Source organism: Bubalus bubalis, chromosome 3 (assembly GCF_019923935.1).
Source record: "Bubalus bubalis isolate 160015118507 breed Murrah chromosome 3, NDDB_SH_1, whole genome shotgun sequence".
NCBI lineage: Eukaryota > Metazoa > Chordata > Mammalia > Artiodactyla > Bovidae > Bubalus > Bubalus bubalis.
The window spans coordinates 23,619,448-23,645,268 of NC_059159.1; the positions used below are offsets into that span (position 1 = coordinate 23,619,448).

General features: G+C 46.1%; 3 protein-coding genes and 5 non-coding genes across 9 annotated transcripts in view; 6 read left to right on the forward strand and 2 right to left on the reverse strand.

The window, feature by feature from the left end:
- Positions 1 to 1,646, reverse strand: part of LASP1 (LIM and SH3 protein 1) — a 40,709-nt gene extending 39,063 nt beyond the window's left edge. The window contains exon 1 of the mRNA XM_006045882.4: positions 1,435 to 1,646. Within this exon, the coding sequence (XP_006045944.1) occupies positions 1,435 to 1,503 (69 nt within the window). The 5' untranslated portion in view covers positions 1,504 to 1,646. The remainder of the gene's footprint in view (positions 1 to 1,434) is intronic.
- Positions 1,647 to 2,376: 730 nt separating this feature from the next.
- On the forward strand, positions 2,377 to 2,448 carry TRNAC-GCA. The gene has a single exon. It is a non-coding gene; the product is annotated as a tRNA-Cys (tRNA).
- Positions 2,449 to 4,485: 2,037 nt separating this feature from the next.
- On the reverse strand, positions 4,486 to 4,557 carry TRNAC-GCA. Its single transcript has one exon. It is a non-coding gene; the product is annotated as a tRNA-Cys (tRNA).
- A 3,273-nt stretch (positions 4,558 to 7,830) lies between these two features.
- Positions 7,831 to 7,902, forward strand: TRNAC-GCA. Its single transcript has one exon. It is a non-coding gene; the product is annotated as a tRNA-Cys (tRNA).
- Positions 7,903 to 13,162: 5,260 nt separating this feature from the next.
- On the forward strand, positions 13,163 to 17,661 carry RPL23 (ribosomal protein L23). Its single transcript, XM_006045881.3, has 5 exons — positions 13,163 to 13,302; positions 13,896 to 13,979; positions 14,270 to 14,398; positions 17,308 to 17,421; positions 17,534 to 17,661. The coding sequence occupies exons 1-5, from the start codon at positions 13,290 to 13,292 to the stop codon at positions 17,614 to 17,616; spliced, it is 423 nt and encodes a 140-aa protein (XP_006045943.1). The 5' UTR covers positions 13,163 to 13,289; the 3' UTR covers positions 17,617 to 17,661.
- LOC112584126 lies at positions 14,011 to 14,146 on the forward strand. The gene has a single exon (XR_003108472.1). It is a non-coding gene; the product is annotated as a small nucleolar RNA SNORA21 (small nucleolar RNA).
- Positions 17,662 to 20,474: 2,813 nt separating the features above from the next.
- On the forward strand, positions 20,475 to 24,558 carry C3H17orf98 (chromosome 3 C17orf98 homolog). Of its 2 annotated transcripts, none has more exons than XR_006549476.2 (3): positions 20,475 to 21,194; positions 22,958 to 24,039; positions 24,126 to 24,263. XR_006549476.2 is itself a non-coding variant. In XM_025280232.2 (3 exons), exons 1-3 carry the CDS (start codon positions 20,988 to 20,990, stop codon positions 24,281 to 24,283), a joined length of 465 nt encoding a protein of 154 aa, XP_025136017.1. In that variant the 5' UTR covers positions 20,486 to 20,987; the 3' UTR covers positions 24,284 to 24,558. The 2 variants fall into 2 exon arrangements, 1 of the variants encoding a protein (XP_025136017.1); XM_025280232.2 differs by having other exon boundaries at positions 20,486 to 21,194; positions 22,958 to 23,057; positions 24,126 to 24,558.
- A 512-nt stretch (positions 24,559 to 25,070) lies between these two features.
- Positions 25,071 to 25,142, forward strand: TRNAC-GCA. Its single transcript has one exon. It is a non-coding gene; the product is annotated as a tRNA-Cys (tRNA).
- The last annotated feature ends 679 nt before the right edge of the window (positions 25,143 to 25,821 follow it).

The window sequence follows — 25,821 nt, forward strand, 5'->3', positions numbered from 1 at the left end:
GGCCCCGCATGACCCCTTCCTCCAAGAGCAGTATCAAAATGATCTCAGAACCATGGAACACCACCCCCTCACCCTGACTCAGAGGCCAAAGGTTACTGAGGAAGCGCCAACCCTAAGGAGGAGAAAGACAAAAGAATCCAAGGGACGACCCTTTTCCCCCCTCACAAAAAATACCTGACTCCAGGTGGGCCCTGCATCATCTTCCATCCCACGCCCCCCAACCCCTGGCCAGACCAGATGGGAAGGAGGGAATCTGTGGGCAAGGGGCCAGCTTTAGGAAGTGAATGAAAGGCATGATGAAGAAGTGGACAAAATCCTAGAGGCCTCTCCTCCAGACCGAGGAGGGGATGAGAGGGAAGGTGGATTGCCTTAGGATCTTAGTGAGATTAAAAGAGGTCCGGATCCTACCCCAAACTGCAGGAAATACCCAGTTCCACTCTCCGCCCCCCTTCAAAAAGTATAATGGCAACCAGATGAACGAGTCTAGCATGAAGGGGGGGGGGGGGGGGAGACGCCTAAGGGCCCCCAGGGGACAGTGAATTTCCAGAAGGCCACCTTCCCTTCCCCCCAACACCTCCCCCCTTTTCTTGGCTCCCCCTGAACTCAGCCAACCCCACCCTCCATTGGGGAAACCTGCTCTGAAAAGTTAGCTCTTTGTTCTACAGGGTGGACTCAGCCTCTGAACACAATTTCAGATCTCAGTGAAGCAACCCCCACCCACCCTACTCCAGCAAGCGACCCCGCCCGGGTCCCGCTGGGCGGACCAACGCTGGGAGTTGGCTTCTAATTTGAGGTGGGGGCTGGGAAGCTATGGAGGACGCCGGCTAGCCCATTAACCGCTGAACCACCAAGAGGGCTGCAGGTCGTCCAAAAAACGGGCTCTCGCAATGGGGCTCGGGTCCTTATCCGAAGGCCAGTTCCCCAGACGCAACACTTGCCCGCTGACGGCCCCCACCCTCCAGTCTCCAGGCCAGGAAGCCGGGCCAGTAGCCGCCGAAGCGGACCGCTTAGCAGGGGCCCCCAACCTCTGCCCCGCCCCCTCCCCCAGCGCCCGGCGCTTCCGCCTACTTGGCGCTCGGCGAGGCGGGGAGAGGGAGCGGCCGTCTGCTCTCACTCTCCCGGCCCTAGGGGGCGGGACTGCACCCCTAACCTTCCCTCACTTCCCCCACCCCCACTCCGGGGCCCGGCTTCTCCACCCCGGGGCGCCGAGCCCACTCCTCTCCAGTAGTGGCTGCCCGCCACGCGTGGACTCCTTTCCTCGCCCCGGATCTCCCGGTTTCCAGACTGGGGTCCGTCCCTCACACCCCATGACACCACCCACCTTCCCTCCTCCCGCGATCGCGGTAACGGGGCGGCAGAGACCCAGCCCCGCTCTCCTCCTCCGATCTGGAGCTCGGGGATTGCAAAGACGCGTCTCCCAATCCCGAGTCTCACCTTATCCAGACAGTTCACCTTCTCCGTGGGGTACACGATCTTGCAGCACCGAGCGCAGTTAGGATTCATGGCTCCGGGAAAGGCTGGGGCGAGGACGCCCGAGCTCGCGCGCGTTCTCTTTGCCCGGAACGAGCTGGCGGGGGACGGCCGCGGCCTCAACTGCACAGGCGACAGCGACGGCGGCTTGAGCTAGGGAACTGGCCTCCGCCCCCGCCCTCCTTCCCCTAATAAACACAGCGGGGAGGAGGGGCTGTACCGGGGCGGGGACGCGCCGCGGGCGCGGGCAGGGGCACGCGCGGCAAGGCGCGCTCTCCGGCGACGTGGGACTGCGCGGGGGCGGGTTCCAGGGAGGACTGCGCGCCCAGCGGTACGCGCCTAGGTGAGCTCGCAAGCAGAAAGGGCCCTGGAATGCGCCCGGAGGCCAGGCGCGGACATGCGACCTTGCCCAGGGCCCTTCCGCCGCTGGAGGCGGGGCGGGGGCGATCCGGTGGCACATCTGGGCACCTGGGCTGCAGGGCGGGCGAACCGCTCGCAACCGTCCAGGGTGGGGTTCGAACCCACTCGAACACCCAACCAGATTCGCCAGGTTTGGGGACTTCCTTTGTACCCGTCGGTACCTGGCGAGAAATCCACGGATCAACGGGAACCCCCCCTGCCCCGCCCCTAGGATGTTACCCAAGCCCTGCAACATCCTCTCCCACAATTTGTAGGGCGGAACCCGTCCCTCCCTCCAGGACTCAGTCCCTCGCAGACCGGGTTAGTTCTTCCGTCCCCGCGCCTCTGCCGTGCAGCTTTTCCGTAGTTCCCCGAATCCAGCGAGCTTCTGCTTTGCGCTTGATCCCATTTTCTCTTGCGTTTCTTTCTCCTTACCCTTACTGTTCACCTTTGGTGGTGCAGTGTCTTAACACCCAAAAGAGCCGCATCCAAGCCAAGGCGCGGCGTGGGGGTATAGCTCAGTGGTAGAGCATTTGACTGCAGATCAAGAGGTCCCTGGTTCAAATCCGGGTGCCCCCTCGGCGATTTTTCCCCTAACTTTTGTCTAGTATAATTCTTTCCTTTTTTTTTTTTTTTTTTATCCTTTTTTTTTTTTTTGTATTCTTTCCTTCTTGATTCATATTTTAACCTCGGGTCCTAGGTTAGAGAAATAGAGAAAAGCTATTTAAAAATTCCTTCCTCATTCTCCAACCTTAACGGAAGGCTTTCGGTTTTCGTACTCAGCAGCAGGAGAGGGTGGGTACAGGCACAAATCACCTACAAAAACTTCAGGTCCCCACGATCCATGCCGGAGGTACTGGGATTTCTGTGGTCACCTGCGGCAGCCTCAGTCGTGTAAGGCGGTTCCAGGCGCTGGTTCAGGAGGCAAGACTCCCCCAACTTGGTGTTTCATTTTGGGTAGGGGTGGGTCTGGAGAAGAAAACCCACAGACACAGATTTTCTCCAACTTCAACTTTCTTTATTACCGGTGACAAGCGCGTGCCCTAACCACCTCTCCTTATTGCTCATAACACCAGCACAGTGAAAGCAGTTTGAGAACGTGGAAATGGTCAGTGCCGACCCAAAATCTCATTTTAATTTACAAAAATAAAGTTACCTCCTGATATAAACTGATATAAACTAATGTAGTGGTTCTCAAACTTGAGTGTGTGTCAGAATTAAATAGGGAGCTCCTTAAAACACTACCCCTCCAACTACAGTTTCTGATACTCTTGGCCTGGAGTGGGACCCCAAGAATTTGCATTCTTAACAAATTCCCAGGGGGTGTTGATGCTGCTGGACCACACTTTGAGAACCACTGAGCAAATAATACAATGCCATTAAGTTTCATAACCTACAGATGGGGACAGATAACTGTCCACTGCGTGACTGGCTGTTATCACTGTTGGGTCCAAGGGAAAAGATCAGGGAGCAAGAGCGACCCTCTCGACTAGGTTTTGCCCAAAAAAAGGAAAAAGAAAGGATAGTGGGAGAGGCATGCTTCTTGAGTCAGGGGGAATTTGTGGTATTTTAAACTCGGAATTTGGTTGTGTCATCCTGCAGGGCCCCAGGGGAATACTACTCGAATATTTTTTTCCCCCACGGCTCCCATTGCTGTCTGGAGAAGAAAGTGGCAATCCACTCCAGTGTTCTTGCCTGGGAAATCCTATAGACTGAGGAGCAATCCTTGGGGTGGCAAACAGTGGGACACCACTGAGCAACTGAGCATGCATTACTGTGAGACAAGTGAAGCTGGACATGGTGATTAAGCAGAGCTGCTGTGCCGGTCAGAAGGTGATGGCACCCCACTCCAGTACTCTCGCCTGGAAAATCCCATGGACGGAGGAGCCTGGTAGGCTGCAGTCCATGGGGTCGTGAAGAGTTGGACACAACTGAGCGACTTCCCTTTCACTTTTCACTTTCATGCATTGGAGAAGGAAATGGCATCCTACTCCAGTGTTCTTGCCTGGAGAATCCCAGGGACGGTGGAGCCTGGTGGGCTGCCATCTATGGGGTCACACAGAGTCGGACACGACTGAAGTGACTTAGCAGCAGCAGCAGCTGTGCCGGTCAAAGCTCAGAGGTGAGAAATAGCTAATTTTTCACCCCATTCCTGGACACCAGGCCTCAAACTCCACCTGTAGGTTTATCAGGCCAAAACCCTGCCTTTGAGCTAATATAAAGACGAAAGCCGTCCACTTTTCATCTTAAATCTGTGCTGTGACTTCGCCACTATTATGAACTAGGCAAAATAATATTGCTCCGCCCAGGCATTCCATTTCTTCCCCTCCAAAGAAACTATGATTAACATTAAACCAGTAAGTCTTGAAGGATCTCAAACTGGAAAGGTCTCAGCCTTCTTTCTACCTACTGAGAGTACAGGTGAATGGGCTTCTTGGCCCTGAGTCAGAGTGCTCACCGGAAAAGTGGTGGAGTCATTCCTGTGTGACTTCTAGGCATCTCTCTCTACTTCTCAGGGCTAAGAGTATTTTCTGAGAATCTCCTGAAAGATTTGGATTCAGAACACACCTTTGACTTTGTGTTAACTTGTGACTGTGAAAAATGGAAAATCATGAAAGGGGGCACCCGGATTTGAACCGGGGACCTCTTGATCTGCAGTCAAATGCTCTACCACTGAGCTATACCCCCTCTACTGGCAGTGTCCTGGCAAATGCTTTTTACATCCATTCCAGACTTTTTTTTTTTCCTGAAAATTCTTTTTCTAAAATCAGTTCCTTCTTGCTACAAGATATTGAATAGTAATAACAAGGAACAACATTAAAAGACCTAGTAAAAACATGGAATTTTGAAAATATGTGAACTTTTGTCTTTTCTAAGTTCAATTCTTTATCCACGATCCCAAGTCATCTCTTCACCCTAAGAAGTCAGAGAATAGCTTCTTGCAAAACTGAGTAAGGCATCCTTTCTCCTGGTCTCTCTAAAAAGAATGCAAGCACCAGCTGAACAGAAATGTCCACTGAGAGACTTTCCCTGGCTGTGTTCTCTAGTGGTCCCTCTCTATTTTTAGAAAACTACTACTTTGTGCCCCATTGTAGGTGCAGAGCATGCTTTCAATAGAGAGGTACAAAGGTTCTCATTCTCACTGACTTGAAAATCAAATGGAGACAGAACAGAAACAAGTGCACAAATGAATAAACGCATAAGGAAAATGACTAAAATAAAAGACAAGATATGTGTTAGGGAGGTACGAGCAGGTATTTCAAGACGCATAGTCAGGGAAAAGTTTTCTTCACAGGTGATTGTGGAGTTATGATGTGGATGACATGAAAGAGACAGCCATTTGCCCATCTGTTGGGAGTGGGCATTCCAGTTAAAGGGATTGGCTGCTGCATTGGTCCTAGGGATGAAAGTATAATTCTAAAAGATGCATGCACCCCTATGTTCATAGCAGCACTATTCACAATAGCCAAGACATGGGAACAACCTAAATGTCCATAGACTGGATAAAGAAGTTGTGGTACATATATACAATGGAATACTGCTGCTGCTGCTGCTAAGTTGCTTCAGTCGTGTCCGACTCTGTGCAACCCCATAGACGGCAGCCCACCAGGCTCCCCCGTCCCTGGGATTCTCCAGGCAAGAACACTGGAGTGGGTTGCCATTGCCTTCTCCAATGCAGGAAAGTGAAAAGTGAAAGTGGAGTCGCTCAGTCGTGTCCGACTCTTAGCGACCCCACGGACTTCGGCCCACCAGGGTCCTCCATCCATGGGATTTTCCAGGCAAGAGTACTGGAGTGGGGTGCCATTGCCTTCTCCGACAATGGAATACTAAGCAGTCATAAAAAAAGAATGAAATAATGCCATTTGCAACACTGTGGCTGGACCTAGAGATTATCATACTAAGAAAGGTCAGAAAGAGAAAGACAAATACCATATAATATTACTTGTTTGTGGAATCTAAAATATGACACAAATGAATGTATCCAGGAAACAGACAGACTCACAGACATAGAGAACAGGCTCGCGGTTGCCACGGGGCTGGGGAGCGATGGCTTGTGAGTTTGGGATTAGCAGATGCAGACTATTATATAGAGAATGAATAAAGAATAAAGCCCTACTGTATAGCACAGGGAACTATATTCAGTATCCTGTAATAAACCATAATGGAAAACTATAAAATATATATATATAAATATATATAGCTGAATTACTTTGCTTATACCTGAAACTAACGCAACATTGTAAATTAACTACGCGTTTTGCGCACGTTAGTCACTCAGTGGTGTCCGACTCTGTGACCCCACGGACTGTAGCTGACCAGGCTTCTCTGTCCACGGAATTTAATAAAAATTTTTTTAAAAAAGAATGACTCAAAAAAATAAACATAAAAAAGAATGACTCTTCTTTTTTGACTTCACTATCTGGGTGCATGTGATTTCCTGAGATAAAGAACATTGAGAAAGGAGTAAATTTACCAAAAAAAAATCCTCAAGAGTTTCTTTTTAAAACTCTGAAACAAAGGTAATAAAGTACAGCCCCCTAGCCTCATAGACTTCACATTCTAGTATAAGGTCAATATGCTAAGTCTGAGGTGCCCGACAGACATTTAAGAGGAAATTTTAAGTATGCAGCTGGAGATCCCGTTATTTCTGAAGTTCAGAAACATGTCTGGATTTGAAATGTGATGTGAAGAGTTGTCAGTATATAGCTGGTAGCTGGTGAAAAATCAGTCCCAGAAGTGTGCTAGATTCGACTCACACTGGCTTGTAAGAACCAATTGTTAAATTTTCCAGAATTTTTAAAGCCAGTTGATTTCACTTGAAATTAGCAGATGGGCGTTTTTAATACTATGAGAATTGGCAAATCCTACAAATCAGGTCCTGGGCAGTTATTAGCCTTTTATCAGCACAACCCTACTTCTGACTGGTTCTGATGTTCTCCAAAAAGGAAGAGGCCAGCATCCTCTGAGGAGGAAAGATAAGATGTAGAAGGTTTGAGAATGGAGAACGTATGTGAAATAATCATTTTAGAGAGTGAGAAAGTGAATCTAGCCAGTCAGTGGTGGAGGAGTAATAGATACAGAGCCTGTTTCAGGTTGGTAGTGTGGTTCAGACTTCTGAGCGCTCCTCTAACAACATTCTACTGCTTAGGTGCAAGCTTGGTGTAATGCCATAGTTGAGTTGAATGAATTTGAGTTTAATGAGGTTTGGCTGATAGGTACCACCAGGGTTTGTAGTGAATCAGGCATTCTGCCAACTACTGTGAGGAATACAAAAGGGAAAGCAATGTGATCCTACCCTCCAGGAACTTAGTCTATTGGAGAAACAAGATACAGACGCCAAGGGGGGAAAATTCCTGACAGTTGAGAAAGTAAATGTAGAGAGTAACAGAACTGTGAGGAAAGCTTGTTGATAATGAACAAGAAATGAAGTCAAAGACTTTCTTAATATTTGGTAGTGAAAAAGAAAAACTGGACAGGTGATCATAGCTAAAGGGAGGAATTTCCAACCTAGGGGAAATCTATTGATGTTTGAAGAAGCAAAGCAAGTGGAAGAGACTCAAGATGCTGGAGATACCTTGGGAAAGACAAGGGAAGCACTTCCTTCCATGCGCAAAGCACAAGCTGGGGATTCAGTACAACTTGGGATGCAGGCAGGGAGGATAGAAATTAGACTTAAAGAATTCCCAGATGTCAGAGGTATAAGAGGTTGTAATTGTTGGAGGAGAGAAATCCCATCGCACACCACAGGATGTCTGGCCGGACTGGACTTCGTCCTTCCATCCTTCCCTCTTACCTTTTGGGTCCGTTTCCGTCCGGATTGCTTTTTCTCTTGGTCCTTAAGCATCAACCTGGGAAACCTGAAAGAGTTAGTCATACATTTCAAACTATTGTTAATCACCAAGGCAATGTCTGCTCCCATAAACACTACAAATAAACTGTAATCTTCTTTCCACCAGCAGAGGGGGTATAGCTCAGGGGTAGAGCATTTGACTGCAGATCAAGAGGTCCCCGGTTCAAATCCGGGTGCCCCCTTGTGTCCTCACTTTTAACCCTTATCCACCTCAACATGATAGATAGCAAATATTTGGTCATTTGTCAGTGTTTTCTGGGAATACAGAAATTGGTCTACAGGCATCTGTGGATTTCACATTCTAAAAAGGTCAACACCCAAATAAAGGGATTTCCGGTTCACCCAACAGGCTCCAATCTGAGTTTGGAAGTTGAATTCTTCCATGTCTGCCTGTGAGACCCTTTCCACATAGGGAAAAAGAATTTACTTCGCACTTCCTTACCTGTTTCATTCTTGTCCGTTCATGCGTACAGCTTTCCAGAGGCTACATGATGTCACAACAGACTAAATGTGGAAACATGAAAATCCAGATGTCTTTCATTTAGCCAGAAATCAAAGAAATTTCTAAAGGAACGTAAAGTGAAGCCACTCTTCTCATTATTTTTAAAATTTAAGTACAATTGTTTTTAAGCATATGTATTTTCTCAACATTCAAAAAATGAAAAGCATGGCATCCAATGGCAAATGCTTCATGGCAATTAGATGGGGAAACAATGGAAACAGTGACAGACTTTATTTTCTTGGGCTCCAAAATCACTGCAGATGGTGACTGCAGCCATGAAATTAAAAGACACTTGTTCCTTGGAAGAAAAACTGTGACAAACCTAGACAGCATATTCAAAAGCAGAGACATTACTCTTCCAACAAAGGTCTGTCTAGTCAAAGCTGTGGTTTTCCAGTAGTCATGTATGGATATGAGAGTTGGACTATAAATAAAGCTGAGCGCCTAAGAGTTGATGCTTTTGAACTGTGGTGTTAGAGAAGACTCTTGAGAGTCCCTTGGACTGCAAGGAGATCCAACCAGGCAGTCCTAAAGGAAATCAGTCCTGAGTATTCATTGGAACGACTGATGCTGAAGCTGAAGCTACAAATATTTTGGCCACCTGACTCATTGGAAAAGACCTTGATGCTGGGAAAGATTGATGGCAGGAGGAGAAGGGGACGACAGAGGATGAGATGGTTGGATGGTATCATGGACGCGATGGACATGAGTTTGAGTAGGCTCCAGGAGTTGGTAATGGACAGGGAAGCCTGGCATGCTGCAGTCCATGGGGTCGCCAAGAATCGGACATGACTAAACAACTGAACTTAACCGATTTTAACAGGTAATGGATCATCTTAAATATTTCACAATTTAAATTTCTAATCTGGTGACTGTCAGTAGATAGATATAACTATACAAACAAAACCTTTTTGGAGTCCTCAATAATTTAAGAATGTAAAGGATATTCAGATGAAAATATTTGAGAACCAATGCTCTAAGTAACCAACCAAGACAACTGGCAGAATAGCAAATAATACAGGCAGAAAAGCAAAATTTCTGGAAAAATTGATTTTGGTTTTGGATGTGTTAATCTGAAGTGTCTGTGGAGGTGTCCCTATCTCTGTTTCCATATACTAGCTAGAGCTAAGCAGAAATGTCTTAGGCTGAGATACAGAATTGGGAGTACTCTTGCCTGGAAAATCCCATGGACGGAGAAGCATGGAAGCCTGCAGTCCATGGGGTCGTGAAGAGTTGGGCACGACTGAGCGAATTCACTTTCACTTTTCACTTTCATGCATTGGAGAAGGAAATGGCAACCCACTCCAGTGTTCTTGCCTGGAGAATCCCAGGGTCAGGGAGCCTGGTGGGCTGCTGTCTATGGGGTCACACAGAGTCAGACATGACTGAAGTGACTTAGCAGCAGCAGCAGCTTATTGATAGTAATGGAAGATATTGGGTGATGTGATAACTCAGAGAACTATACTGAGAAGGGGCAATGAGTAAGGAGAGAGCAATATAGCATAGTGGCTTAGAGCCTGTACTTTGGAATCAGTCAGATTCAGGACACCATTCCATCTCTACCTTTCATGATTTGTTTGATCTTGGACAAAAACACTTAACCTTTCTATTTCCTAGTTTCCTCATCTGTAAAATGAGATTAATAATACCTAAGTCACAGGGTTGTGGGGAGGATTCAAGAAGTCACATTCCTATAAAATGGTTAACTCAATGATTAGTATTTAAGAACACTCCATAAATAGTAACTTCTATTATTACTAGCATCTTGGAAACCATAGGTGAAGAGAGTTAAGAAGATGGGACCGGTCCCAGCGTGCAACAATGTGAGGTCAAGTAAGATAAAGACTGAGGAGTGTCCTTGGATTGCGGAAAGAGTAGGTCACGGGGACTTTTTAGTATAATTTATCAGTATACATAATTTCTAGTATAATTTCAGTCATATAGTGAGGAAATAAACTAGATTACAGGGGTTCAAGGAATGTGTGCACCCAGGAAGTAAGAAATAGAGACAGATCATTTTGCAGCTCTGATTTTTATGGACCAATGAAACTACCCCGGAGATGGCAGTGTTGAGATGGTGAAAAGTTGATGTAGGATTTAAAGGAACATTTTTAACAACAAAAAGGATGAAGACGATAATCCTTTAAATTGAGCAAATGTAGCTTTATGAGAAACACGGTATTTTCCAAATATTTCTAATTTTGCCATAGAAGAATGAAAATTCCTTCATGCCAGGATGCTGACATATGGAAACCATTGAGGTAGACTTCATTTGTTCAGCAATCATTTGCCACGTATTTATTGAGTCAGGCCCTATGCTGAATGCTGGGGATATACTGTTGAACAACAACAAAAAAACATGAACTCAGCTTTTACTGGAACATATAGACTAACTGTGGGGGTGGGAAGTCATTCAGCAAAGTCATGAAATACATATTTAAGAACTGAAATAAATAGTATGATGGAAAAATACCTCTTAAGAGAAGTCAGAGTAAAATTTCTCTAAGAAAAAGATATTTAAGCTGAGATCTGTAAAAATCAATAGATGTAAAAATGTAACACTTTACATGGTGTAAAAATACACGATGAGGGTAGTCAGGCTAGAGTATGCCAAGCATGTGTGAGGCCTATGGCTATTCAGGAGCATATATGGTATCCGGGACAAAAAGGCCAACTCCGCAGAGGGAGAGAGAACATGGTGCAAGATGAGGTTAGGAGCTAGGACAATGCTAGATCAGGGCCCAGTAGGCCATGATACGGATTTTAACTTTCATTCTGAGAGTACAGAAACCACTGGAGGATTTTCAGGAGAGTGACATAGTAATATTTACATTTCTGAAAAATTATTTCTGGCCATTATATGAAGACTGAGTGGATGGATGAGGGAGAAATAGAGGCCAAGAGACCTATTGTAGAGCTTCAGAAGTAGTTTAGGCAAGAGATGGAGGTGGCTTGGACCAGAGTGTTAGTAGAGGAGATAGAAGTGGATAAACTTGAGAGACACTGAGAAGGCAGACTGAAAATACTTGGGCAGGAATCCCAGAGGCACACCTATGGTGGTTCCATTTATCAAGAGAGGCAAAAATGATAATGAAATCATATACTCAGAAACATATGGAATTCGGCTAAGTGGAGAGAGAGAAACTGGTAGCTAGAGAAACTGGCAGGAGCAAGTGAAGGATTTAAGAGTGAGAAGGATGATTTATAAATGGATAGATTTAGAGACCTCTTAATGTTGAAGTGCTCCAGAGGTTAGCCCATGGTCTCTTTTGTTTACACTTTCTTCTTTTTTAATTGATCCACTATCATGGCTTTACTTATATGCTGACAACTCCCAAATTTCTATCTCCCTCTTTCTGAAACTCCAGGCTAATACGTCCAACCTGCTATTGAAATCTCTCTCTTTTGGTCTAACAGACATCTAACTCAACATCTCCAAAACTGAACTGCTATTCTTACCCCCAAAGCTGTTCCTCTCACAGCTTTCCCCATCTCAGTTGATGGCAACTTGCTCAGACCTCAAGCTTTGGAAACATTTTCTCCTCTTTTTCTTCATCCCAAATTTTGTTGGCTCTATCTCCAAACATATCCAGAATCTGATCACATTACAGTACTTCTACTGCTACCATTCTGGTCCAAACCACCACCATTTTTCTTTTGAGTTATTGCAAGAGCTTCCCAAATAGGTCTTCTTACTTGTATCTTTGTGTTCCCTCCCACAGTCTAGTCTCAATTAGAGTGATCCTTCTGACATATTAGTCAAATCATTTCCCTCCTCTGCTTACAACTTAATGATTTCCAATTCACTCTGTAAATGTCAAAGTGCACAGTGATGTACAGAGCCCTACATGATCCAGTTCCATTACTTCTGACCTTCATTCTATTGCTTTTCGCTTCACTTACTCTGTCCAGTCATTCCTGGCTTCCTTGCTGGTCCTCACATTGTTCAGGCACAATCCCACCTTAGAGTCTTTCATCGGTTGAGGACTCTGTCTGGACTGCTCTTCTTAGACAATCAAATTGCTAACGCCCTCATCTCAAAATCTTTGCCCTAATGTCAACTTCTTCCATAAAGCCCACACTGACCATTCTATTTTGAACTGCAATTTGCCCCTCTTCCCACTTCCAGATTCTTCTTACTATTTTCTACTTTTGTTTTCATAGTATTATCAGCATCTAACATACTATATGCTGCCATTATTACGTCTAACTAAGGATTCGCTCAGTCGTGTCCGACTCTTTGCGTCCCCGTGGACTGTAGCCCACCAGGCTCCTCCGTCCATGGGATTCTCCAGGCAAGAGTACTGGAGTGGGTTGCCATTTCCTTTTCCAATTACGTCTATGGTTCGGTATCTAATACCCAGCTTCATCACCACCCTGACTGGATGTAACTTTCGTAAGGGCAAGAATGATCTGTTTTGTTCTGACGTAGTCTAGCCTGTGCCCAGGACAGAGTCTGGAATCAGTAGTCTTTTAATATTTGAGTGAATGCATCAACAGGAAGAAGCCTGAAGAATGGGAAAGCCTGAGGCAGTGAAAAGAATGATGAATATAGCAAGACATAGAAAATACAAGCGGGGTTGGGACCAAGCACACACAATATGGAGTTATCTGTAGCCCTACAATGGCACCTCTCAGTTGTATCACAGCCTAATGAAACCATTTCCAGCTCTTTAGCCCTTGCCCTCAACGCCCGTGCGTTCTCTAGGGGCCATTTAATCATTTCTGAATCTCTAGTGTCCATCTAAGTCCTTGGCACATAGTGTTCAGAAAAGGTGTCCGATCAATTAAACCAATGTTTCTGTGTCCCAAACAACTACTCCCGAGCTCCTATTGAAAGTACTCTGGGTATCATTCATTCTGCAGCCTTCAACCCCCAACACCGCTCACTTTGGATCGCGAGCTCTAGGCGACGTCCCGCATTTATGACGTAATAAGACAGCGCCCTGGGGAAAGAGGCGGATTGAGCAAACTCCGGGTCACGTGCCAAGATTGGGCGGGGCGTCGGAGTTCATATCCCAGTGTCCTTTGTGTCTACTTCCTTTTTGTCCCTTTCCGGCCTTCAAGATGTCGAAGCGAGGTGAGCTTTTGACTTTGGAAGATCCTTCGACATCTGTTGCGCTGTGGCAGCTGGCCTTGCCGGCAGCGGCGGCCGTGGGCAGCTGGGGCGATTTGCTATGCGCGAGGCCCGAGAGGGCTTGGAGGGTTCATCGGGAGAGCACCGGGAGAACCCCTGAAAGTGACGGGGGCCGGCTGGAGGGTTGAGTTGGCAGGATCCAGTCGTGACTCTAGATCGAACTCTGCGGGTTCACTCCGCGTCACCGCTACAGTAACGGGATTGGAGTTGGACTGACTTAAGCCCCAGTGTGTGTGCCATGTGCAGTCTCCCACCCTGCAGGAAGAATTGAGTGGTGCAAAAGTTGGATCGAGAATTGAGTCTTCCGGGCCAGTTAATCTCAGTCTAATGTCGTGGTAGTGAGGACTTGGCTATTGGCCTTGAGAACTGTGTGGCACATGGGGCAGGGAGTGTGTGGATTCCTAAAGAGAACGAATCTACAGTGTGCCGTTTCCCAAAGCATACTCCCAAAGCGAGTGAACTTCTACTTTAAGCATGTGAAAGGGACTCCAAACCATGACTGGGCAGTGACCTCCTGTTTCCCTTCCTACTTACAGGACGTGGTGGGTCCTCTGGTGCGAAATTCCGGATTTCCTTGGGTCTTCCGGTCGGAGCCGTGATTAACTGTGCTGACAACACAGGTGAGACCTTCGGCTGCCCCCTGCCATACTCACCCTTTTAAAAGCACTCAGTGGGCCTTTTGCTGATGACCCGCTGAGCCGTCAAGAAAGGGCAGAGTGAAAACACCGCTTTTGGGTGAAGCGGCAGCTTGTTGTGTTGTTTTGCTTCAATCGGTGGTGTGACAAGGTGTTCCACCTAGTGGGGACTCTCAGCTTGGGAGTGTGAGTGGAGGAGGTGGTGTTGGAAAATCGCAGCACTGCCTGATTGGCCCTCAAAAGTAGTCTCCATATTTGTTTACATTCTTTTATAGGAGCCAAAAATCTATATATCATCTCTGTGAAGGGGATCAAGGGACGATTGAATAGACTTCCTGCTGCTGGTGTGGGTGACATGGTGATGGCCACAGTCAAGAAAGGCAAACCAGAGCTCCGAAAGAAGGGTGAGTAGAGAGATGGAATTCTCCTTTTGGTCTATGGACAGTTGAAAGATTTCTCTCATTATTGGAAAAATGGAACAGTAATTTTGCCATTCTCAGGGCCTCTTAAGCTTGATCTAGTTAACAGTAGTTAACAGACTTGTCTCACATACCTACACCAAAGAGCCCTGTCCTACTGGGATTTACAGTCCATCCACACATGATTCCTTCCCAAGCTGTCTCCTTTTAGTTCTTGTTTTTTTGTTCCAACTTTCACTCCTTCCTTTGTGCCTCCGATTCTTGCTGTGTCCCCTATCTGGAATATTCTAATTCTAGTCGTCTTCTGCTCATTTCCTTCTTGACACCTCTCCTTACCCCATTCTCTCCCCTTTCCCGAATAACCTTGAATCCAGGTGGTAATTTTTGTATGTGACATTTAGGGTTGTCTCTTCTGTGAGAGCAGATAATTGTCTTTAGTTGCTGATTCCTTGGCTACAGACTAGGTGGTACCAGGTGAGAGTTCAGCCTTAAGACCTGAATCACCCCAGGCAAGTTTCTTTTCAGGAACTAATTTGAAAGGGAGTGATGATACATATGGCAAAGGAAATGGCAGCCCACTCCAGTATTCTTGCCTGGAAAATTCTGTGGACGGCAGAGCCTTGTAGGTCACTGTCCATGGGGTCGCAAAGCGTTGGACACGACTGAGCGACTTAACTTTTCACTTTCTAATGATACATTGATGAGATTAACTCAGGGTTGCGACTGAACAAAAAGTTCAGTATGGATACTTCTAAATCTCTTCTGATAGAAACTGAAACCTGAGGCTGCTCATTGCCTAATTGTGGACCACCCCAAAAAGTTTTCCCACTACATGTATGGATTAGGGGTTAGGGCTGAGACAGTGTTGCATTGTCTGGCTTTACAGCTTCTGATATTCAATGCACTGACTTTCCAGCTCTGTTGATCTCCAGTATGCACTTGGGGACTTGGTAGGCAAGAAATAACCATTGCAGTTAAGCACTGATAAAGCAGTGTGTTGATCAGGGTTAGCATGCAACTGGACAGGCTGTCCTCCTAGAACACTTTCTGGGTCTAGTCTGTGGCCTGGGAAGCTGTCAGGGAAGGGCAGAGCAGTTGTCCATCACTGTGGGTGAGACAGCAGCAGGGCATGCTGTCTGTCTCAATCAGTTGTGGGACAGACCAGAGAACACTTCTTGTTTTAAAACTAGGTCTGATTTTCCAACTGTATTACTTTATTCTTTGGGCCTTGTTTCTTCTAAATGATACTGTTAGCCCTTGAACAGCATGGGTTTGAACTGCACGGGTGCACTTAAACACAGATTTTTTTCCCACTAAATATATATTACTGTACCACACAACCTGAGGTTGAATCAGCAGATACAGAGGGTCAACTAAAAGTTACAGATGGGTTTTAGACTATACATTATAACATGTAGAAATGTGGGAAAGGACAGGACTGGAAATCCAGAATCCTGAATTCATATGACCTTATTTATTAGATTCATTTGTGAGAATTGCTAAATACATAAGGGTCCAATGGAGAGTCTCAGTCAGCATTACCTGTCACTCAGTGTGTATCCCATTGTTAAAAACTCAAAAGACTGTCTGTGAACATAGTACATGCTTCAAGGATAGCCTAAATAATCCTCTATTTCCAGTCTCATCTTAAAATATGGGGCTTCCCTGGTAGCTCAGTTGGTAAAGAATCTGCCTGCAGGGCAGGAGACCCCGGTTTGATCCCTGGGTCAGGAAGATTCCCTGGAGAAGGAAATGGCAACCCACGCCAGTATTCTTGCCTGGAAAGTCCTATGGACAGAGAAATCTGTTCGGCCACAGTCAGGGTCGCACGAGTCGGACACAACTTAGCAACTAAACCACCACATCTTAAATACAGAAATTTTAACTATTATCCCTAGTTTGCAAGAGGAAAGCTTAAACATCAAAAGATTGCATGACCTGTTCAAGGTCTCCAAACTACTGTCAGTCAAGATTTGAATTCAGGTCTGTCTGACTCTAGTTCTATCAAGTGCAGTCAATGCTCTGAATATCTGGAAAAGTATTCACTTTAGAGCAGGTAGGTTTTAAAAAGTTACTTATGACCCTGGGAAGCAGTTTCTCAAAAAGTTAAACCTAGAGTTAATTAAATAAGAAATACAAGTTGAATTTCTGTTACGCGACTCTTAGGCCTCCAAGAGATCATCATTTTTTTGTATTTTGTTGTATGTTCTTTTTTTTTTTTGTATGTTCTATTTTCCATTGTAAGTAAGACCATTTCCTTCCCATAACTCATTCTTGCTTCACAGATGATTGTCTTGGATATACAAAATTATAGAAATGTATAATCATTTAAAGTGGTTGTGTTCTGTGCATGTGCCCTGAGATATTTAGGTTAATTCCAAGGTTGCCTATTAAAACATGTACCTTGCAGTTAAAATGGCATAAAGTGCTAATTTTATATCAAAGTTTGTACTTGGAGGTCCTGATAGAAATGAGGATGGAATATTGTGTAATGAGGAGTTAATAGCTTGGCCTCTCTAGTATGAGGAAGGTCCGTTTCTCAATTCTATGACATTGGGATCTTAACAGTACCTACCTCTTGGGTGAAGTAGGGAAATGTATAGAAAGTGCTTAACAAGTTTCCTGTTGGTATGTTGCTGATCTGTACTCCCAGAGTACAGATTCATGCTTGTAAGGAAATGCGTGTAGTTTGAACTTAGAAGTAAGGTCTTTCCTTAAGGGGTGATGGATATTTATTCTCTTTTGCACTTGATTTTAGGAAATGAAAAAGCTAATGAGGATGCATTCTGTCCAAATGGGGAATGTTGGGAAGCTAGACAAGGTGTAAACTGCTTTCTCATGGTGACATTGGTACTTGACAGGTTTAATGACAACTGTTTTTTTTCCCCTCTCAGTACATCCAGCGGTGGTAATTCGACAACGAAAGTCATACCGGAGAAAAGATGGTGTGTTTCTTTACTTTGAAGATAATGCAGGGGTCATAGTAAACAATAAAGGCGAGATGAAAGGTAAGAAAGAATCCACGTCTTTGTTCAGCTTTTGAGATTTGATGATTCAACTCAAGAAGTGTGCAAGGAAAGGACCCTTTGAGCTTATGTGTCGCTTCATTCTTTTATGCAGGTTCTGCCATCACAGGACCAGTCGCAAAGGAATGTGCGGACTTGTGGCCCAGGATTGCATCCAATGCTGGCAGCATTGCATGATTCTTTGGTGTATTTGTAAAAAAAATAAAAATTATTTGCTCCCAATGCTTGCCCTCCTGTTTGTTTCTACATGTTACTCTTGATACCACCTAATCCTTCCCTGAATTTTTTAGTTCTTAAATTACAGATGATATATACTGTTTGGTTACAGGTTACCCCAGGTTACTGCCCTGCAATTAGAAAGTTATTTGAGATAAGGTAGAATGTATGGTCAGATCCTGGACACTCATGGACTTCCAGGAGTGATGTGAATAGGGACAATACAGTGTGCACTTTACAGTTACAGGTTTTCTTTGGGTAAATTGGTGCATGAATGCATTTATATTTATAAAACCTAACACATGGTAATTGTTCTCTGAAAGATGACTAAGTTGTTAATATCTACAAGTCTTTTTTTTTTTTGCTATCAAAACTATTTTGACAGCGTACATCTTCCAAACCCTAGCTTGAGAATAAAAGATGATAGAATGTTAACACAGCAGGCTAATACCCTTTTTCCTCCCCCAAGCCATGAGAGTTGATTTAGGTGACATTCATGGAGAAGGCAATGTCAACCCACTCCAGTACTCTTGCCTGGAAAATCCCATGGACGGAGGACCTTGGTAGGCTGCAGTCCATGGGGTCATGAAGAGTCAGACACGACTGAGAGACTTCACTTTCATGCATTGGAGAAGGAAATGTTAACCCACTCCAGTGTTCTTGCCTGGAGAATCCCAGGGACGGGGGAGCCTGGTGGGCTGCTGTCTATGGGGTTGCACAGAGTCAGACACGACTGAAGCAACTTAGCAGCAGCAGCAGGGCTTGAGAAATGAGCACTCGGCTGGTTTGGATCAGTAGTCTGGCCTAAAGATGTTGGAAGAGGATTTTTACACTAGTTTGTGTTCATGTATCTAGCAGAGTTTGTACAGTAGATCTGTCTCCCCTACCCCATCCTCCAGACTGGTGAATTTCAAGTGTTTAATGTGACATGAAGCCCCCAGGTACTCCCAAGAAACTGCCTGCCAATACAGGAGATGAGGGTGGGGAAGATCCCCTTGGAGGAGGAAATGGCAACCCACTCCAATATTGCTTGGAGAATTCCATGGACAGAGGAGCCTGACGGGCCACCGTCCATGGGGTTGCAGAGAGCCAAGACATGACAGTGTCAAAAGCTATAGACTTCTATGATTTCAAATTTGACTTATTAACGTAAGACTTGCCTATCCTAGTATAAAAAGGTTAAACATGCTAAGTTGATACATCAGGACCATTGATTATGTACAAGTATGTGGTGGTTTAGTTGGGAAGTGATGTCCGAATCTTGTGACCCCATGGGCTGTATCCTGCCAGGCTCTGTCCATGGGATTCTCCAGGCAAGAATACTGGAGCGGGTTGCCATTTCCTTCTCCAAGGGATCTTCCTGACCCAGGGATCGAACCCTGATTTCCTTCACTGCAGGCTGATTCTTGACCAACTCAGCTACCAGGGAAACAGGTATAATGCAGACTTTTTCTAATTAATACATGTGCTTTTGTACAATAAACATTTCCCTTTGTAGCTCACTGGGTAAAAATCTGCCTGCAATGCAGGAGACCCAGGTTCTACCCTGGGTTGGGAAGATCCCCTGGAGAAAGAAATGGCAACCCACTCCAGTATTCTTGCCTGGAGAATCCCACGGACAGAGGAGCTTGGCAAGATATAGTCCGCGGGGGTTACAGCAGTCAGACCTGACTTAGCAATGAAACATCCACCACAAGAAACTGATAACATAAAAGAATTCCTGAATTTGTTGCCTCATTTGTGAAATAATAGCACCTCAGTTCATATGAGGAGCAGAGGAATTTGTAAAGGCCCTTTGTAAAGCATCTATATAAAAGGAAATTGGGGAAGTAAACTAGAAAGAAAAATCACTTTAACAATAATTCGAGAAAATGATTGTTCATGTTTTGCTATATCCTATTATATACACAAAATTAACCAGAGGGGAGAAGTATGGTAATATGTGTCAACTTACTGTTTTGATGGGTTTTTAAATTTATCAGAAAAAAAAAAAAAATTTATCAGAAGGAGGTATATTAGCTGATGAAAAGAATTGGGTAGGGAGGGGAGAAGTGATTTAAGTGGATATACTGGAAGTCAGGAGATAAGTTCTGGTTCTGGATCTGCCACTAAATGAATTAGGAAATATCCCAATATTGCCGAGCTTCAACTTCAGTTCATTTGCTCAGTTGTGTCCGACTCTGCAACCCCATGAGTCGCAGCATGCCAGGCCTCCCTGTCCATCACCAACTCCCGGAGTTTACCCAAACTCATGTCCATCGATGATCCAGCCATCTCATCCTCTGGCATCCCCTTCTCCCGCCCCCAATCCCTCCCAGCATCAGGGTCTTTTCCAATGAGTCAACTCTTCGCATGAGGTGGCCAAAGTATTGGAGTTTCAGCTTCAACATCAGTCCCTCCAATGAACACCCAGGACTGATCTTTAGGATGGACTGGTTGGATCTCCTTGCAGTCCAAGGGACTCTCAAGAGTCTTCTCCAACACCACAGTTCAAAAGCATCAATTCTTTGGTGCTCAGCTTTCTTTATAGTCAGACTCTCACATCCATACATGACCACTGGAAAAACCATAGCCTTCACTAGACAGACCTTTGTTGACAGAGTAATGTCTCTGCTTTTGAATATGCTATCTAGGTTGATCATAACTTTCCTTCCAAGGAGCAAGCGTCTTTTAATTTCATGGCTGCAATCACCATCTGCAGTGATTTTGGAGCCCAGAAAAAGAAAGTCTGACACTGTTTCCACTGTTTCCCCATCTATTTGCCATGAAGTGATGGGACCGGATGCCATGATCTTCGTTTTCTGAATGTTGAGCTTTAAGCCAACTTTTTCACTCTCCCCTTTCACTTTCATCAAGAGGCTTTTTAGTTCCTCTTCACTTTCTACCATAAGGGTGGTGTCAACATACTGTTCTGTAAAATGCGAGTTGGAAGTAGATGCTGTCTGAACTGATCCATTCAGGGTTCAGGCTTTTCAAAGGAACTAGGTTTGGGAAATGTATATAACAACGTGGGAGCAGAGAACCTTGCTCTTAAAAGGAGCACGGGGAGTTGGGACCGACTGCGCTCACAGCCACATTGAGTCATCCCCCTTCTCTTCAATCTCTGAATCCTCTTGCATAGTTCCCTCCTAGACATCCCTCACCTCGGGACCATGCAAGCACCTACCCCCACATCCCTGTGAGGCTACCCCGTAGGATGGGGACAATCGGGTTTGTGTCCCCTACTGTGACGCCTACGTGATGTTTAATTCCACGTCACAATGTGCCGGGGAGCCTCCACCTAGGACACTCCGCTTCTGCCAGAAAAGCCCTCGGAGGCTGCGGTGGTCTGAATGGCGCACCTTTGCGCGTGTCCTCTGCGGCGGGAGAAGGGGTTCATTCTGGATGGGGTGGCGGTGAGCACCATGGCCCGCTCCTACGAGCACCTGAGGCCCAAGCTCTGGTCGGCGATTCCGCCGTACAACGCGCAGCAGGACTGCCACTCCCGCCGGTACTTCCGGAGCCGCGTGGTTCCGCCCATCCTGCGGAAGACTGATCAGGTACCCGAGCCCCGCGTAGGACCCGGCTATCTGCGCCCGCAGAGCTTGGCCCAGGTGGCGGGCTGACTTCCCAGATCCGGGCGTCTCATGCCAGCGCCCTCACCACCACGGAGGCTGCCGGATTTGCACCCTCTCAGCTTTCTGGATGAAACTCCGGAATTGCTGGAGGCAGGAGACAGGTGTTGAGCACGAACTTACTGAGCTCACCTTCCATGCCTGAATTTGAGAATGATCTCATTTCAGATCTCTGCGAGCCTCTGCCAAAGAAATCGGGTTTGTTGTCCTTTTTGGCGTCACGGATTCACCCTTTGGGGTGATCTCACGCCGCAGATTCTCAAAGCCCGACCCTCCGAGGTCCACTAGGCGAGGTGCCCTCGGTCCGCTGACGTAATGCGACCTTCTTTGAACAGACTGAAAGGAAACCTCCCAACTTACCCAGCCCTCGCTTCTACTCAGTTGCACATCCCCCTTACAGGGATCAAGATTCTGAGGCAATTACAGGCTGACGGCTCCAATTTTTTTCAACCCTTTTTGCTTCCAGTATTTGTGACTAATAATACATATCAGTGATACGGGGAGAGGAGGACTGAATGCGGGTTATTCTGTGAACACATCTTGGAGTTTCAAGTGGTCCCGGATGGTTGTGTGTGCGCATGTGTGTTCGTTCGGTACAGGCACACGGACTCACATCGGTGTGTTCCGTATTTGGGTGTGTTTGCTGGCTACTCATGTAATATTTATAACACAAGGAAACAGAATCTGGGGGAAAACTCCAGAACTTAAAAGTTCGAAAAATAATATGATGTACACACTTTTGAAACTTTCTATGTTCCATTTTGTAAGTTTTCTTTAGTCGTCACAACCACCGTTTGTGGTAGGTGGTATTTTCATTTAAATGAAGATCGTGTTTACTGAAATTTGCCAGACCCTTTATTTGAGGTCAGTTTATGTCTCACTTCAACCTCAAAGTACTGTTGAGGAAACTGAGCTCCAAAAAAGCTGTGTCTTTGACCTAAGGTCTTGTTAGGGGCAGAACTGGAATTAGAACCAGTCTTCCCTGATGTTTCAGACAGTAAAGAATCTGCCTGTGATGTGGGAGACCTGGGTTCAATCCTTGGGTTGGGAAGACCCCTGGAGAAGGGAATGGCTACCCCCCTCCAGTATTCTTTCCTGGAGAATTTCATGGATAGAGGAGTCTGGCAGCCTACAGGCTGCTGCTGCTGCTGCTGCTAAGTCACTTAAGTCATGTCTGACTCTGTGTGACCCCATAGACGGCAGCCCACCAGGCTCCCCCGTCTCTGGGATTCTCCAGCCAAGAACACTGGAGTGGGTTTCCATTTCCTTCTCCAATGCATGAAAGTGAAAAGTTAAAGGGAAGTCGCTCAGTTGTGTCCGACTCTTCGCGACCCCATGGACTGCAGCCTACCAGGCTCCTCTGTCCATGGGATTTTCCAGGCAAGAGTACTGGAGTGGGTTGCCATTTCCTTCTCCAGGCTACAGGCTATGGGTTCCCAAAGAGTTGGATAGGACTGAGCGACTAACACTTTCACTTTCTCTGGCATTAGACACTGAGCCTGTAACTACCAAACTACAACGCATCTCACTGAAAGGCAGTAGGTCACTAAGTATATTTAATCTGTCTGGCCCTTTTACCCCTGGGCTATGACCTCTCCCTCCCCCAACAAGACAGGAGGCAGGGGTTGGACTGTGCTTTTTTCGGCATCATGGCTGACAGTCTTCTGCATTTTCTCTCTCACTCTCAGGATCATGGCGGTACAGGAAGGGATGGTTGGATAGTGGATTATTTCCACATCTTCGGGCAAGGACAGAGATACCTCAACAGGAGAAACTGGGCAGGGGCAGGCAAGTGCCACCCCCCTTTCCAATCTCATCATGATCTCACCTGGGAAGAGTGGTGTGCCTTCCACAGTGAGAGAAACTGGGTCCTAAAGAGACCTGGAAGGGAAAGAGACCCAGCGACTGACTGCATCCTCCAGTTTTCTTCTCATGCATGAGCAGATGGTGTTACAGTGCTCCCTGATAGTTAGTTATTGAGCACCCACTGTATATCAGGCGCTTTTTATCCTCAGAATATCCTCAAGTTACAGCCAGGGAAATTGAGTTTTAGAGAGTTAAAATGATTTGTTAAGAAGGGTTGGAGTTCCCTGGTGGCTCAGTGGTAAAGAATCTGCCTGCCAATACAGGAGACATGGGTTCAATCCCTGCTTTGGGAAGATTCCCCCGGAGGAGGAAATGGCAACCAGCTCCAGTATTTTTGCCTGGGAAATCCCATGGGCAGAGGAGCCTGGCAGGCTATAGTCTATGGGGTCGCAAGAGTCAGACATGAGTTAGCAACTACACCACCACCATCACCAAGAAGGGCTGAGCTGAGATTGAAATTACACTGTTTTCCAAGGGAAGCCTGTGTTCTCATTGCTCCCAGAGCAGACTGTGTCCTGCTCACTCTCCAGGCCCAATTTAACAGCGGTAGGAAAAGGGAGTGTTGAGAGCTGTTTTTCTGGCAGAGTAAGCCCTCCTCCTACCCTACCTAGTCACATGATCCCTCGCACCATTGGCCAAATTGAGCTCATCTGTTTTCTCCAGATGGGTCAGATACAAGGGTGAAAACTTCTCAGTTCTCCAGGGTGCAAGGCAAGTTCAGCCAAGCCCAGAAGTTTCTGGCCCAGAATTCTCCCAGAACATATCATCCATGCTCCCTCTGCATGCTACCCCTAGTATGAGGAATGGTTTCCAGGATTCCATCTGTCTCCTCCACCTCATCCACCCTTGGCTCTTCAGGACTCAGGGTTCAGCAGGGACATGGGAGCACAGTGACTATAACTGAGTGAGCCTCCTATGCCAGCCCAATGGGAGTAGGGAAAACAAGAAAGGACTGAATATAGGCTCAGGTCTCTCTCTCTGTCCCCCAAGGGCATTCTCTCCAGCAAGTGACCGGGCATGACCACTATAATACCAATCTGAAAGCAACCCAGGGGTTCAATGGTCGGTTTGGCTATCGCCGGAACACCCCAGCCCTTCGCCACTGCCCATCTGTCTTTGGAGAGATCACCAGGTTACCTCTCCTTTAACAGCAGCTCTTCTCTTCATGCTCCACCACCTGAATTTCTAAAACAGATGTGTATATGAACTTTCAGTGTTATTTTATATTAAAACTTTTGTGTAAGTGCCTCAGTGTGCTATTTCATCCCTGAGACTGGGGGAGGGGGAAAGCTAGTTTCTCCACCCTCAGCTTCTCTACCCTGTGGAGGAGGTGGGAGGGGAAAGGGTGTCTCAGACTGTGCCCTTAAACTCCGTGTAAATAGAGTGCCAGACCTGAGAGGAGAAGCCTCTGGCCTCCCCTATATAAGGAGGAAGCACACTACTTAAGCCCTCAGAAACCCTTTCCCAGGCATCAGGAGGGGCCAGGTCAGAAGCTACCTACTGTTTCCATCAAGAACAGAGCAGGCAACGTGGCCACAGGGATTGTTGGTTGTCCTGAGAAGTTCCTGATTTTTCTGGATCATTCCATCCAAAAGAACTGATGTTTTCCTCCTCCTTCTCACCCTCAACTCCTCACGAGGCAGGGGATGAACAGGGTGATATCTGGAGCTGAGGATCATGACACAGTAATATGGTGTTTGTGGAAGGTTTCTCTACCAATGCTATATCACTTTCCTTTTCAGCTAGTTTCCAGCGTGTCAGTTTTTAAGTGCCCCCACCCCTTTTATTGGTGGCCAAGAAAAAAGCCAAACCAGATTACAGATACAAAGGGAGTGGAGTTTTGGAATACAAAGCTTGCAGGAATTCTACAGTGGGTGGAAACTGTTTGTATTGAGTCACCATAAGTAGACAAGGAAGACACCTCCCACAGGCTCTGGGGGTATAGCTCAGGGGTAGAGCATTTGACTGCAGATCAAGAGGTCCCCGGTTCAAATCCGGGTGCCCCCTTTGTTTTTTTACCATTTTACTTCCTTTAAATACTTCACTCCCAGCCCCAGGATGACTAGAGGAGGAAGACAAGAACTCCCAAGGGATTCTTGTCCAGATGAACTAGTTACTCCCATATTCCAAACAATGAGGATAAATCCCTGGAGGATTCCATTAAGACAAAGCCCCTGAGGAAATTCTTAGATCTGAGAGCTGTGATTACAATTTATCCATATGATGTGTGACAGAATAAAGATCAAGATGTTGGTATAACATATATAGTTGAGGGCTTACTACACACAAGGCTGCGGTGAATTAAAGGATGAAAGAGGGCAGCTGTCCTCAGGGAACTTTTGTAACAGGACTTTTGTAACAACTTTTACAAACAACTTTCCTGAACTTTTCTAACAGGAAGAAGCACACAACTTTTGAGAGAATGACATAGCCTAAGGACACAACATAAACTGATTAGAATCAAATGGAACCAAGATGGCAGACAAGTCTAGTCCTTGATCCTCGATCAGAAGTGAAATGACACACCCAGAGGTGCCATGACAGTTCCAAGACACTGTTAGAAGACCAAGGAATGGGCAGTGGCCCAAATCCTGGAATCTTCCCCAAAATAGTTGGAATAATCCTCCCATTCATTAGCATACGAAATTACCCAGCCTATAAAAACCAACTACGCCACATTTCATGG